Source organism: Trichechus manatus, unplaced genomic scaffold (genome assembly GCF_000243295.1).
Source record: "Trichechus manatus latirostris isolate Lorelei unplaced genomic scaffold, TriManLat1.0 scaffold00030, whole genome shotgun sequence".
Taxonomy (NCBI): Eukaryota; Metazoa; Chordata; class Mammalia; order Sirenia; family Trichechidae; genus Trichechus; species Trichechus manatus.
Window position 1 is genome coordinate 11,399,782 of NW_004443966.1, and position 15,765 is coordinate 11,415,546.

Consider the following 15,765-nt stretch of genomic DNA (forward strand, 5'->3'; position numbering starts at 1 on the left):
GAGTCAGTGGGAACTTAACCTTGCACTAAAACCAGAAAATCTCAGATCCTGTTATCCCCCACCTCACTGCTTTTGGTACTCATTCCCTTACTGACAGCCTCCAGTCCCTTAGCATACCATTTTTTCCACCGTTTCTCAGACATCTCTAGGAATGTGGTACGGTCCCTGGTCAGATCTTTAAGAGGTTGCTGACCACTGTACTAGAGTCTGTGCCAAAGCCTTTCATCATATGGGCCCAAGAATATTATAGAAGGTCGTATCTTAAATGAGACAACCTGAGAAGCCCCAGGAAGCAACTCTTTTTCTATAGCCTATCTCTGATGTGAAACCAACTCTGGAGGAGGTCATTAGAGTCCTCAGTTACTGGTTTTGGTTTACATTAAAGTGGATACCTAAATAACTTTGTACTTTTATAAGATCTAAAATCCCTATGAGGAACCCTGGTGGCGCAGTGGTTAAGAGCTCAGCTGCTAACAAGAAGGTCGGTAGTTTGAGCCCACCAGCTGCTCTGTGGGAGAGAAGACCTGGTGATCTGCTTCTATAAAGATTACAGCCTAGAAAACCCTATGAGGCAGTTCTACTCTGTCCTGTAGGGTCACTATGAATCAGACTCGACTAGAAGGCAATGGGTTTGGTTTTATTTTTAAAATTTTTTGATGGTCCCAATGCTTTCTCTCACCCAAGGCTCTGGAGGGCGATCTGCTGGTCTAGACAATGACTTGGGAGGCCGAAGCTGGGATGAGGAGGGACTTTGCAAATCAGAGAAGAAAACATAAAATTAGCATTCCACTGATCACCAGCGCTCTCTGTTTCTTCCTGCCCTTTTGTGATGGTTAGATTCTAAGGTCCACAAAGCCAGGGAGTGTGCTTTGTCCGTACTTATATTCCTAATCTACTCCCTCCACCTCCATGTCGGAGCTTTGCACTGTAGATACTGGAGTTATTTGTTAAATTAATGCCTTTTCTTCTTGCCCATGGTGTTCATTTATTATAAGGGAGGACCATCTAAAAGTGAGGGGGCCAATACTAGGATTTATCTAGTTTAGCCTGGGTAGCTATAGCTGAAGAATTACCATTCCATTTATTTTTTTATTATAGGAAAATTTTAACATAAACAAAATACAAAAAACTGGTATAACAAATCACCATGTATCCATCACCGTTTACTCTTAAATGGCGAGATTCTCTCTTCTGAGAAAAAGCTCTGTCTCCTGTTGCCACATACTGATTAAATGGGCCTCTTCTTCCTTCCCTCTGGTCAGATGAATGGCTAATAGAATGTACTGCTTACCATTCTTGAATCTTCCGTATTGAGTGCACAGCCTGCAGCGATTGGCCTGTGGTTATCATTTATAGTACTGGGTAGTATTCTGAGTCTTGTATCTCGTAAGTCATAATTCTATACTACTATTCTCAGTATATATATACCTTTTTTGGCTGTGTAACGCTTAATTATATTTGTCTTTTGCTGAGATGTTAAGCCCCAGCCCTTAAGAATGTTCTAAGACTGTTAGTAAGATTTGTCTTTTCTGCATGAGTCTTAATTTTTAACTAGCAAAATGGTTAAACATTTTACTAAATTGGAATAAGCTTTGAGTGTCACATTAAGTCTTTTAACTGACAAGTTGAAGGTTTTGGTATGACTTAAATATAAGGATTATATACAAACCTTTGAAAGTATATAGGTGAAATGTTAAACTTACACCATTGAATGCTATTTTTAGCGTCTGTGTTTTACTACAAAATTAATCCTGCTGCTTCTTTACCAGTCAGGTCACAGGATTATGTTTTTAAAGGTCCTAACACAGATGCACCCAGGGTAACTAACTGTACTGGATGATAACTCCTGTTAGTGGCAAGCTATTCATTGCATTTATGCAAATTAGGTAGCCCTCACACTTGCCTTTATTCCATCCCATAGAAGTACCTTTGTGCCTCTGGAGCTGAGCACAAAGCTGTAGTAGTTGTCTTTGAGTCCAAATCTTTGTGGGAAGAGAGAAAACCTCTAATTGTAATATACTTGTATGTATGGGATTTTTTCAGTAATTTTTGGACATGAATAAGAATATGTTGATTCCATCCATTAAAGGAAGAGACTTCCTTGTTAGAAATTTGATACCACTTTTTCACTTTATTTTCAAGGATTTATTGGGATAATTTCAGGGGTTCAAACCAGAACAAACTGGTTCAAACCCCTGCTGAAGAATTTGCATTTCTAAAAAGTTCCCTGCTGAGAATTTGAGTTTCCACCCCCAGATATACTGAATCAGAATCTGCAGTTTAATAAGATCCCCACATGATTCTTCTGTATAACTTCCTGGGAACTTGTTAGAAATTCAAATTCTTCGCAGGGGCTCGAACCAGAACGAACTGGTTCGAAGTCCTGGATAATTTTCATTTTTCCAACTGCCTAAAGTGACCACACAAAATGTAGTTCTACTTTTAAAGTGTAGATTATAGATTATGGTTTCAATTTGCAACACGACAATAGGCATTCCTGTTAAATTAGTTTGAGAAATTCATTTTATTTTGTACAAGGTACAATACCTCTGCACAGTGAACAAATACATTACAAATCTGTGTTTAAAAAAGTATTGCCATTTCGTAGTCTTACTTATGCTACTGTACAATAATTGTGTTTTCTTTATTCATTTGAACTGTATGCACATCAGTTTATTTGAAAAATTTAGTTTCTGTGAAATCATTGAACAGAACTTTCCAAGTCACCAATAAAACGAACTAAAACACAGTGCCCGTTTAGGCTGACCATGAACCTATTTGTGCCAGTGCTGGTGAGAAGCTCCTACCAGTTGCTCTGTAAGACTGAACTGTCTTTTGTAGGTAACTCCTAGATGTGTGAAGGCAGCTGTTGTCACCATGGATGACTCAAACCCTCTGCCTTTCCCTTCTCCTCTGTATTGCCTGATTTGAGCTGTATTACATTTCTTTAAAAATCAACAGAATGCTAGAGCTGAAGACTTGTTAGAGCTGCCTTCCCCCTCTCTGCTGCTTCCTTTTATACATGGGGACAAAAGGAGCCCACGAGGGCAAGTAACTTGCCCAGGGTAACACCCAAATCTCTTGAACCCGTGCTCTTCCCATTCCACCATGCCACCTCTGACCGAATACGTTTGCCCAGAGGATAGTTGGCAAAAGAGGTGAAACTGGAGTGATGCTGCCGGTTTCCGGTTTGCCAGGCAGCAGTTATTGCACATGCAGGGTAAGAGAAGAAGCCAAAACCTGGGATTGACTGCTGATCTGACTTTGTCATGCTTCTTACTCCTTGCTTCACGAAGATAATTGAGCACTGGCCGCCCTGAAATACTGAGGTAAGTGTTTTATCTATATTTTTTTCTACATACGTATATGAAATATTCCTTGGGTCTACAAAGTAATTTGCTAGTATTTATATTTTAATAAGGCTTTTTTGGAAAGTAAATTTGCTATTGCTGATCACTTGCTCCCATGCACGCATGCAGCATTCATGTATTATATATTTTCCCCTAACAATAAAATGTGGTCACTTGGGGGAAGTGGGTGGCAGGGGGTGGTTTACTCATTTTTTTATTTTCTTGCTTTTGCTGGTTACTACCCAAACTAAGGAGCCCTGGGGGCACAAGTGTTTAAGAGCTTGGCTGCTACCCAAAAGGTTGGCAGTTCTAATCCACCAGCTGCTCCTTGGAATCCTGTGGGGCAGTTCTGCTTTGTCCTTTAGGGTCGCTATGAGTCAGAATCGACAGAATCAACTTGATGGCAACGGGTTTGGTTTTTTGGTTTTTTTTGTTTTTACGCAACCTAATGGGTTCCATGGCAGACTTCCAATTTATCTCAAGGGCTTCACAACTCCCATAGTTCCTGTAGCAGCTAGTCTAGCTTTGCAGTCATTTAGTTCCTCTCCCGTATACCTTTTTGGAAGTACTTTTTACTGGTTGGACTGGTGTCAGAGAATGGAGTGGTACAGAGGTGGTCACTAGCTTCCTTGGTTTGCCCTTCTTTTGGTCTTTAATTTTTGTGAAGAGGTCCTCTTTAGGGCTGGGGGATTGAATCCATTTTGACTCGTCTGAGCCACAGTTTACCTGTGTCCATATGTAGCGGAAAGTATAGACACATCTGAATGCTGGGATCTGGAGCATTAACTCATTGTGATACATTTTCGACCATCTCAGTAGGTGGTGATTTTAAGGTATAAGGTAGAAGCACTTGATATCCTTAGATCTGTTTGTTTACTATTAAGTTTTTACATCACATTACAACTGGTTACAGTCCATTCTTTGTTTGATAATTTCATTTAGTTCTATTAAAAAGCATAATGTACTTTAAGCGACTTAAACTCGCTGTATCCACATCTGTCTCATCCTCTATAGTTTCAGTTTCCATACTATGTGAAGCTCAAGATTTACGAAGAACTGCTTGAAAACAAGTACTCTTCCGAGTCAAGGAATGCCATCCTGATAAACTGGGGAGGCCAAGTAGCTGTTTGATACTTAATTCTTATCAGTCTGTGAGTGCTTACATAAAGCATTGTCTCAGTGCTCTATTGCACATGGCATGACTCAGGTGGTGGGTGGATTAAAGAGATCAGACAAGGCCAGGGCTGACTTGCGATGTTCTTGACCTTTGAATTGGCGGGATTTGATAAAGCTGGCCTAGAAATCATTATTGTAGATAGAAACTGCTGCTTTGGAAACATTTTTTTTTTTTTTGCCTATTACCAAAACAGTGGTGAAGAGAAAAAGTTAATTTATATTTATTGAAGTCTTATTTGTAAAAATTGAAGTTGTCAGCATTAGACTATATACTGAACTCTGTAGTCTTGGCCATTACAATCTGATGGAGCAGACATATATGCACAGGTAAATTAAGTATTGATATTAGCATAGCTCATGTCTAGGTACTGATTATTTTAGGTCATAAAACAGATGTTGATGGTAATAGCAACCAAAAGTACATATACTTTTCAGGTGCTGTAAAGTAATTCTGTCCCTTCCCCAGTCCCCCTTTCCCCCTAGGAAGGTTTGTAAAACCTACATGCTTTCTAAGCATCATATTTCAGATAATTATATATATATTTAGCTGATGTTGATAAGTAGTTGTACCTTTAATGTTTTAGAAACCATAATCCAGGGCATCTGGGGTCTGGGGTTGGTAGGTGATAGGGTTTGCCTTTGTGAACAGATTTCTTTGAACGATTACCCCAGTCCCACTTGGAAACTCTTCTTTAGTTCCAGGTGAAAGTAACAACTAACATGCAGTTGGAGTCTATACCATTATTTCAAGTCAGAGGATTGTCTTCTTTCAGAGAGTCAGAGAATATTCAGCAGAATACATTGCAAGAGGGAAGCTTATCCCTCTTTAAGAGTGCTTGTCCCGGGAGGGCCCATTGGCAGGGCTCTGTCTTACTGGGAGGAGGTCATAATGACCAGGAATATCGCTGTTGTTATGGAGGTCGTATGGATTCTGGATATAGCTGGAGTTACAACTGCGGCTTTCTTGGACCACACTGATTGTGGGCTCTAAGGAACATAGTGAAAAATGAGTTCAGAGAACAGATTAGCTTTGTTTGCCTCATTGAGGGGAAGAGAGTCCTATTTTAACTTGGTGAGTAGAGATACTAGGGCTTGACAGATATGTGAGGGTTGGGACTGAGGCTCAAGAGACAGCAAATCTAAGTGAATGTGCTGTCAGAATCCCAAACTTGTCACCACCAAGAGATTGAGAAGATCCTAGAGTTAAGGGTCTAGTCAGTGAGCCCAGGGAGACAGGTTAAACCGGGAAGAGATAGAAGAGGGTGATTTGGAAACTTGCAAAGGTCTGTTCTGATGGTTTTCTCTTCTAAACTGCAGTTTGTGTCACCAAGCAGTTGAAATGTGTGTGGACCCACACCCCACCCCCAGCATTTTGGCTTCACGCTAGTCCTAGTGTTTTAAAAGCGGAGTTGGCACAAGAATTTGATTTCCTGCAGGAAAGAGGAGGACAGTCCTAAGAAAGACAGTTCACCCTGCAGTCTTTAAAAAGCAACCAAAAAAAGGTGTATTTTCAAGTCAGGGTGAGTGGAGAGGGCTTGTTTTTACTTCAGATGCTGCACTGTTGCCCTGATTTTCACTAAGTTACTTATTTGAGACACCTACCAACTTCGTATGTATTTTTATTAGATGTCGACAAGGATGGCACATCTGTGTACGGAGACCCCCTGTGCACAGGTGACTCCATTTCTACATAGCTGCTTTCTGGAAGCTTGCAGGTGAGGATGGGCGGGTCCTTAATTGTGGCGTAAGGGTTTTCGCTGCTATTCAAGGAACAAGTGCTAGAACTGCACACGGATTCTTTCATGTAATCTGCAAAGCAAGAGAGATTTCTTAGGACAAGCAAGGACATATGTCTTCATTTAAATACCAGAAGCAGGAGACTGCAGTTGAGTTTATGTGTCTTCAGGATCCTGGAGCTGTAAAAGCCTATGATAATTCAAGATTTGCTAATTAAATGTGTTGAGGAGCGCATTCCCAGGTAGGCAGAGTTCTTTTTCCAAAGAAACTTACATTTTGGGGAGATAGGAACATTTTTGTTTTGAGTAGCCAGGTATAGCACCAGAAAGGCATTAATTCAAGATATTCATAACATGCTTTCACATCTATTATTTAATTTTTACAAAATCCTGCAAAGATAGTTGATAGTTTCCATTTTATGGGATGAAGACTCGAGAGATGAAGTGACTTGGCTAAGGTCACAAAGCTAGTAAATAGCAGTGCCAAGACTTGAATCCATGCCTTGGGGCTCCTTAGCCTGTGCTTTTTCTGTGATATTCTTTTTCAGACTTATTTTTGATGGTAGGAAGCTCAGGTTCAGAAAAAGTAGGCACGTGTGTTTTATCACCGATGTCAGCAATTTGGCAGCCTTTAGGTGGCAAACTTTGGGGGCATCCCTGCCCGCCAGGAGCTGGTGATTGGAGTGGGGCAGAATTAAGTATAACTGGTATAAAAAAGCACCTCAGTCTCAAGCTAGGCCTTTGAAAAGTTCCTGTTTTCTAGCAGGCCTGCAGTGTATCCTCTGGGGTGGTTTATCTCTGTTACACTTGTAACAACTTTGTACCCTGTTTAAAACATGAGATTAGTGAAATGTAAAAAGTGTAAGTGATAATGTAATTCAGGGGGTGACTAGATGTACCTTGGGCCAGTGAGAGCAGAACATTCCATGTGGCTAAAGTAGCTGAGATGTGTGCCACCACAAAGAGTCTTTTCTTTCTTAACAGGTCACCGATTGGGAGGGCATTTACGGTTCTGTTAATGTAGGTTATTGATGGTTGCTTTAGGTTATTGAGGTAACATTCCCCAATCTTGTACGAAAGTATATTCACCTGTTAGTTCCTTCAGGTGTTCACAACACGCTATGATGCAGGTAGAGCAGTGATGATTGTTCCTCACTTCCCCCTTTTACCCTCCCACCCCCCTATTGCTTATCAGGAAATTGAGGCTTAGAGTGGGGAAGTTCCCCCGTGTCACACTGCTTATCAGGAGCACAGCAAGCTTTAGAACCAGGCTCAGAGCACTTTCCTTCTCAGTTTAGCCCAGAGGTGGATAGGATATTGGCCTTTGTGTCATCTTAGATTATGACCTCTTAATAGTATATGAACCTAGAGAGGAAAAGGAGGAGACAGTCTTGCTACCTAACGAGCAGTCCCAGCCAGCCCCAGCAAGGACTAAAGGGAGGCTAGATAGGCTAGCTGCTGGTTGAGGCTCACATGGGGATAAGTGGCTGCGCCATGCCCTGCTCCACGCCACAGAAATGGGCCTCTCGGTGCTTTGTTTCATAGTACAAAGCAGTGGTGGATAAGCCCAGGAACCCAAACATGGCTCATCTGTCCCACTTCTGGTTCTCTGAACTCACCAGCCAAGGAATAGGGCATTACTGCTCAGCACTTCTTGTTTGGAAGCTAAGGACTAGTATTGCTTAAACAGGGGCTATCTCTTGAGTGAAAAGCCCTCCTAACACCCCCCTTCTCCCACCCAGACACAGCCTTTTACTTTGCCCTTGGCAGCTGCTTCAGTTGCATATTTTCTAAAACTTCAGGATAGCGATAGCTCACTCTGTATAGCATTTACAGTTCTCACTACAGTTAGGTAACTTGAAACTTCTTACATCTGTGAAGGGGGCTGGGCAGGAAGGAGTATTATTACTCCTTTAGAAATGAGGAAACTGAAGCTCTGAAAGCTTGTTAGTATCATGCCCAATGTTAGTAGGTAGGTAGGATTCAACCCTTGTCTTCTCTGATACCCAAGCAAAGAGCCCCCCCCCCCCCATCCTGCTACCCACTGCTCTTGCCTTGTATCTCTGTGTGCAAACTCTTTCTGCAACAGCCTTACCCTCAACAAGGAATACCTTTTATTTATGGGGCCAGTCCCTGCTGAGAGAGAGAGGCTAAGGGCTACACTTTTTATGGGTATCCCGTGACTAATTCAGTTACGGCAGTGGGGGAGCCTTGAGGCTCTAGCTCAAGGCCTGTCAGAGCCTTAGCCAGCCAATAGGGCCTCTCTTCTCATTTTCATCAGAAAAGGCGGGGCTGCTTTCAAATTTTGGGGAATATATTGTTTGTCCTGCTCTGCAGCTGGGGATGAACCTAGAAGGATAAAAGAGTTGAGGTTGGAGGGAAGGGATTAGTCAAATGGTTGGTGGGGGAGTGTTGAATTATGGAATGATCTGGTGGCTCCTTTCTCTACTGGGAACTGGAGGGTAGGGAGGGGCAGGGCAAGCTGGAAAACTCCACCTTAGGAAGCCACTCTCCCCGGCTGAGTCACCCACATGCCTGAGTGAGGGAGGATGGACAGGGTGGAGAAAGAATAACCAGCTGCTCAAAGACACTTCCTCACCCTTTTACAGCCTCACCCCCACCCCAGTCCCTGTACTTGACAGCATTCTGCAAAGAAAGGGGAAGCATGAGCTGTACCCAAGCTCCACTGAGTCACTCTTCCAAGAACCCAGGCCTGTCATTAGCATTAGGACTGAAGGCTTAGTCCTGTAATGCCCTGGCATTTGCTCTCATCTGGTTCCTACCTATCAAAGATCACATAAAGCCATATGCTGTCAGACTGAACCCGTTGCCGTTGAGTCGATTCTGACTCATAGCGACCCTATAGGACAGAGTAGAACTGCCCTGTAGGGTTCCCAAAGCTGTAAATCTTTACAGAAGCAGACTGCCACATCTTTCTCCCAGGGAGCACCTGGTGGGTTTGAACTGCCAGCCTTTTGGTTATTAGCCGAGTGCTTAACCACTGTGCCACTAGGGCTCCTCTTCCGAGAGTGAAGAGGCCTCTGAAACGAGCTAATCTGAATATTTTCATTTTATAGAGGAAGCAGCAAATCTAGAGAGGAGAAATGACTTTCCAAGGCCACCTTGTGAGCACACTGTGGGCTCTGCACCTACTCAGGCCTGTAGGTTCACACTAACATCCAGTTAAGGACCAACTTACTTCACCGTTGGGGATAGCGCAACTGTTCAGGCACAGAACATCCATCTCTTGCTTCTCAGCCACCTGCCCTTTCTCTTTCTAGACCGTAAGTTAGCATCCTTCTCTTGACTGAGACAAGAATATGGGGAGCAGGAGGGGGAGATCTCAGGGCCAGAAGGAGAACCAAGCTGGCTGAAAAAAAGGCATTTTCAGGATGTCAGTGGACTCCTCGTTATCTTAGAACCCAAGGTGAGGAGAGACTTGGAGGTTGGATAGCAAGGAGCACAGAGGTGGGGAAAGCCAGCAACAGTGGGATCAAGGCTTCCAGGTAATGCAGAGTAGTGGGGAGGACTTCTGTAGCACTCTGAACTGCATGACCGACAAGGAATTGAACGTGGGGCAGTGTGCTGCAGAATCATACACGGTGGGGGGTGGGGGTGGGGAGGAATAGACGGGGCCAGTGGGTGTTCAGAGGTACAGTGGGATTATCACAGTAAGTGGTCTCATTCAGCCTCCAGGATGACATGGAGTGGGGGATATCAGAGCTGGAAAGGGCCTTAGAGATGGTGCGAGTGTAACCAGGTCCTTTTATAAAGGAAGAAAACAACACCATGACCAGACCAGGCCTCTTTCCCATGGAGTTCAGAGAACGTTTAGACGTTAAATCTTAGCAGTTCTCATTTAGTTTTGGCCCAGTAGTTTTAGGAAATAGTTTCATTCTTGATACAAACTAGTTTATTACATGTTTCTCTGGGGGTTCAGCAAATTAATGGGGTTTATTCCATGTCTTTGATCAGTATTTCTGTAAAGTTCTGAACTGTGACATTCTTTGAATTCTCTTGTTCTGATGTATTGGTCCCCAACACCTGCTGGTACATTTGCCTACACAGCTTCTCTTTCCTCTCTAATTTAAAGGATGCTTACAGCCAGAGTGGTGAAACAAAATCTGGCTGCCTACCTGCTGAGGCTCTCCCTGCTCTCAGGTGCTCGGATGTATGAGCCACCAAACAGGAATGAAATGACGCTGAGGCAGAGATGCTGCTCTCCTTAGCTCTAGCTTAACGTTAAAGGTTGCAGGTCGTGAGTCTGAAAGTAGCTATCCTGTTCACAGTGCACGGGACAACAAAGTGCATGAGAACGTTATGTGCTTATGAATTGAGGTGCCCAGGCCGGTCTCAGCTTATTTGCACTTGAGTCATGCATGTTCTGAGAGCTGGAAGGGCCCTGGGAGATCTTTCTGCCCAGTCGCCTCACTTCCTCGACAAAGACGCTGAGGTCTCAGGTCACAGTGATGAAGCAGCAGAGCTGTCCTTTCTGTTTTTAGCTTTACCTGCTGTAATGATGCTTGCTTGTACCCCATTTGGATGGTTTAAGGCAAAACTTATAAAAAAAAAAGGGGTCAGAATGATGCTCCCATGGGAGGTCCTCTGGCTGGCTGGGTGCCTAGAGGTGACCTCTTATCTTTAGAGAGTTCTCCTGGAACCTGCACGTCCTGACAGGTACTCATGGGGGCTCCTCCTCACCGCTCTCTGACTCAGAACGCAGCACTCTCCACCACCCACTTCACTAATCACCCCACCAAGGGCTGTAGACAACTAGCTCTCCCTGGTTAGGAAGGAAATGGTTGTGTCTCAGGTGTCAGTATCTAAGGTTAGACCTGAAAGACCAGAATAGTAATCCAGGAAATCCGGGTCAGTGTAGTCCAGTGGTTTCTAAATGATAGTTGGGTGAATAACCTGGTGTACTCCTCACAAATGCAGATTCCAGGGCCTGGCTCTAGATCTACTGCATCAGAATCCCCGGGAGATGGGGTCTGAACCTCTGTATTTTTAATAAGCTTCCCAGGTGATTCTGGTGTACAGCCAGGTTTAGGATATCCATTGGGACCTTTGCTGTCAGTCATATCTCTTTCAGCTTGACTGAGACTCTTAAGTAGACCCTAGAGACAAAAAGACAGCCCCATTACCTTTGTACAACCCTGTACAATATGTAACAAAACTTCCCATCTGTGATTTTATTGGATAGGTACAATAACCTTGTTGGACAGTCGGACAGGCATTGTTATCCCAATCTTGCAGATGAGGAAGCTGAGCCCTGGAGAGCTCAGTCTTCTGTCACAGTTAATAAGTGACAGAGTAGGGACATTAACCCAGGTTTGTGTTGTTCCAAAGCTGCCTGTTTCACACATTCTGTCATTCACTCCTGGGCCTCAGCCCAGGAACAGGACCTGACCTTTCATCTTTGGCTTCACCTGTAGACTTCCTAGAGGGACGGTCTGACTGGCAGTTCCCATGTGTTGGGGATTAGTGCTGGCTTCCCTGCTCTCAGGGCCAGAGAGCTCTTGATCTATTAACACTGGGTATCATTTTCCTTCCGTGTGCCCCAGCAAGCCAGCAGGTGCAGGGTGGCGTTCCTCCCCAGCACAATGACAGGAGGCCTCTGGGGGCAGGTAGATTGACTTTATTTCAGATTTTATAATCAATTTAACTTGTGCTAATTGGTTGGATAACGATGTTCTGCATTTCCGAAGACATTTAGTTGGCATCTATTAAAAAAAAACCCACAAGCGTTTGCTAAGCAGGAGCAACTGAAATCGAAAGATGAATTCATTATTGTGATTGTTCCTCCTGCGCAGAGCTACCCAGCAGCCCCAGGTCCTGTGGTCTTTTAACCTTTTTTGGGGGTGTGTGGGGGTGTGGGGGTGGGGGGATGTGTAGTTTCTCTCAGGCGGAATTCCTGGTCATTTCAGATCTGCACCCTTTATCTTGCTAAGCCCTTTCTAATGGGACGTCAGGATTGGATACTCTACCTTTGAAGCCTTTGTCCATAATGTATGTGTTCTGACGTCTATCCATTCCACAAGCACCTGCAGGAAAATGACATAAGGAGAGAGTAGTACGGGGGTGAGCGAGGTTTACTTAGACTGCAGGTGCTCTTCTTTTTTGTTTTTCTTTCTTTCTTCTCTACCCGGAAGATAAATAGTTATCTATTGCTACAACACTGCTCTGGGTTTAATCTACCCTGAATCAGTTTGCGTGTATAGGGATTCTTGAAGGGACCCGGAACGTTAACAGTGCCAGTGCGCTGCAGCTCTCCTGGGCGTATTCAGCACTCCTCCTCTCTAACCTTCAGCCCTGAGGAGAATGTCTTCCAGGAGTTAACGAAAGGCAGTTCTGATGCCACCTGCAGTCACTGTAGGTGAAGTTCCAGGTGCCAAAGGTACAGAATGAGAAATGAATCAGAACTAGTTCTTAGCTTGGGCCGGGGGAGGGAGGAGGTATGCATTTCCAGCCCCCAGGTCTGCTGCATTTTGGAATGGGGTTGGAGACAGTTTTCCTCGCCTGTCTCAGCTCTGATCCTGCCTCTCCTCCCCAGGCTCAGCTGAGGGAAGCCAGAGAGGGAGGACAGGTTGCTGAGGTCCTTGTACAGTCCTTCCCATCTCAGCAGCTCTCTTAGTCACCCATTTCTATGAATGAACAACTTGCACGTAATTGAGAGTTGTCTTTGAAAAGTGTTATCAATTTTTTTAGCTCCAAGGATTTCCTTCTCCCTTTTGGCTACCACAGTTTATCCTACACATGATCCTGAGCCCCAGCCAGAGGCAGGGCATAAAGCTTCAGGGACAAAGCTCAGGTTCTTTGCTGCTGGTGATCCCAGAAAAGAAACTGCTTGGCATTTCTAGGTCAGGACAGTAACGATCCTGGCTTAGAGTCAAAGCCATCTTTATTCAGCTTTTAACTGGGGACACAGTACCAGGCTAGGTGGCCAGAAAGTGCCTACTAAAATAGAGATCGACTCTCCCCAAAGTTTCTGACACTGAAGACCAAACCCACTGCTGTTTAAGTACCTCCGAATACCCCTCCACATAGCGTGCCCAAGCTGAATTTGCAGAAGTCTGGCAAATTAAATTGGTCCTATCTGCCTTCCACACATGGCTGAGTGATACAGCTGAATCAGGTCCAAGTTCGTTATTCTTTTAAAAGGCCTTCAGAAACATGACTGCAACAATCCATATCCCCAGCATCTATTCAGCACTTTACACCAGACAAGGGCTTCCTCTGTCCTCCCTGAGGGAGGAAGGCTTGACTGTTAACTTTTGTCCATTTTTACAGAACAGGAAACAGAGGCTTAAAGAGGGCTCAAGGCCATACCAGCAAGTGAGAAGCTGAGTTAGGACTAGAGCCCAGATCTCCTCAAGTATTCACTCCCGTTGGCCACCAGCCTCCCTGGGTATCAGCCAAAAAATGACAATGGGTGGTGGCTTTAGCTTCCCTGGTTGAAGCGTCAGACTGCTTTGAAATTTGCATAGCAGGGAGCAATCTCTGGGTTGAGCCCAGAGGATCTCCCATGTGGAAAGAGATACAGAGTGACGGCGCTGGTGGTGGGGTTACTGAATGCCCTGGACACTGGCCAGGGGCTCCAGAGCCAATAACACAGCTTTCTGGGTGCAGGTCCAGAGTCCTTGCAGACAGTGCCTGCCCACGGGGCAGCTGAATTCCTAGTGCTGCTAGACCCAGGGATCTAGATGCAGAGTTGGTAGAGCTGCATTTCCCTTGAGCCCCAGAAACCAGCTAGAGCCCGAGCTCAGGCCCAGAGCTGTCCAGTGTGCTAAGGCTCTGCCCCTCAGTGCCCTGGAGGGGCCACTTTGTAGAGGTACCACATTCCCTGTTCATTGTACTCACTCCTGTGGCACCTACTTTTGTAACTACTGCCCACATCCTCCCATGTCAGGACTGACTTTCCACGTCTCCTTTTTGCATCTCTCCCAAGTCACCAGGTTTGAGCCTAATACAGGAACAGAGGACGTTGCCCAGGAAGTCACACAATGTGCCGCAGTCTCTCCAGATCCCTGCTGGATGGCCCCCCTACCCTCCATCCCATGAGCTGGGAGAGCTTGGCCTGGGTCCTGGTGGGTCTATAGTCTCTCTCTGGGAGGTACTGGGCTCTTTAGCTGAAGAGCCAGCTCTTCATTATCCATACCAACAGGGGCCAGAGGTCCAGAGAACCCCAAAGGTGTCACCATCCCCAAGTCATTTCTCAATGGTTTTGGGTTGTATTCTGTGGCCTGTAAAGAGTGCAATTACATCATGTCCCCTCTGCCTAATACCAGCCACCAGTGTTTGTCCACACACACTGACCACGATGGAAGCAGAAGGAGTGATGGGGAGGATCCAGACAGGTTTCCTTCAGATGGGGGATTGGGCTTGGAGATGAGTCATGTTGGGAGGGAGGGGGGCTCAACAGGGAGTGTTCTGGGAACCTGGGGGTGGGCTAGGGAGTAGGGCAGGTGCTGGGTCTGGTCTAGTATGGTAGCCTCAGGGGCCCAGGGGGTGGAGGGTAGGGCTGGGGGTCTGACCTTGTGAGTGTGGCTCAGCGGGGCGGCTGAGGTGTCTAAGTTCAATGTAGAAGTCCTCGGGCGGGTACCTGGCCTCCAGGGCACTGATCTGGAAATGGGAGTCTAGTGAGAGGAATGACAGGGAGGAGCCATTATTCCCAGGGCCCTGGTATGGCAGGGAAGGGGAGTGGGAAGTACACAGGGAGATGAGGGTCTGAGTGGGACAGGCTGGAAGGAGATGACGGCCTCTATACATAGTACTGGGGCCAGGGGGATCCGCGAGCCCAGGCCATGTGCCTTGCTTCCCTACCTCCCACCCTCAACTGGAATGGGTACCTACTAGAGCAGGGGTACCTTGGTAGGGGCTGGGTCAGGAAGGAAGGGGTCCCTTTCCAGATGGTGAGTGCACTTTTGCTTCCACCTGGAATCCCCATATCCCTCCCAGCTGTCTCCTTGGGTCACAGCCACCCTCTCCCTCTCTCCTAATACAGGAATGAAGGGGGTCTTGGGCTTCATTTGCTTATAAGAGCTGAAATAGGGGCTTGGATCTCCTTCCCACACCCCTTCTCCCTGGGGGCAACCCTGCTCAGGACTCATCTGACTCTTTCCCTTTGAGCTGGGACAGGGCCCCTCTCAATGTGAGGGGGAGTACCGGGCGGGACATGATGCAGGAGACCAACTCAAACCACTACTGACCTAACACATTCACATAGCTGTAGGGGGTCCAGCCTGCTGTGTCTCTGTCAAGGGACCTGTTACTGAGCTGTTTGGAGAGTAGGAGAACTGGTTAATACCTCGTGCCCACACGGTGCCCCTCCCCAGCCTTTGCTTTGCCCAGCCTCAGTGCAGCCTCCCCTGTGATGATCCTGACCCACCTAGGTCCTAGACCCCCCTCCCCTGTGATGATCCTGACCCATCTAGGTCCTAGACTCCCCCTCCCCTGTGATGATCCTGACCCACCTAGGTCCTAGACCCCCCTCCCCTGTGATG

General features: G+C 45.8%; 1 protein-coding gene across 1 annotated transcript in view; it reads right to left on the reverse strand.

Moving 5' to 3' along the window:
• Positions 1 to 3,722: 3,722 nt before the first annotated feature.
• Positions 3,723 to 15,765, reverse strand: part of MEGF11 (multiple EGF like domains 11) — a 255,173-nt gene continuing 243,130 nt past the window's right edge. The window contains exons 20-22 of the mRNA XM_004374678.2: positions 12,250 to 12,306; positions 6,129 to 6,335; positions 3,723 to 5,513 (exon numbers count right to left, since the gene is read on the reverse strand). Coding sequence (XP_004374735.1) covers positions 5,353 to 5,513; positions 6,129 to 6,335; positions 12,250 to 12,306 — 425 coding nt within the window. The 3' untranslated portion in view covers positions 3,723 to 5,352. The remainder of the gene's footprint in view (positions 5,514 to 6,128; positions 6,336 to 12,249; positions 12,307 to 15,765) is intronic.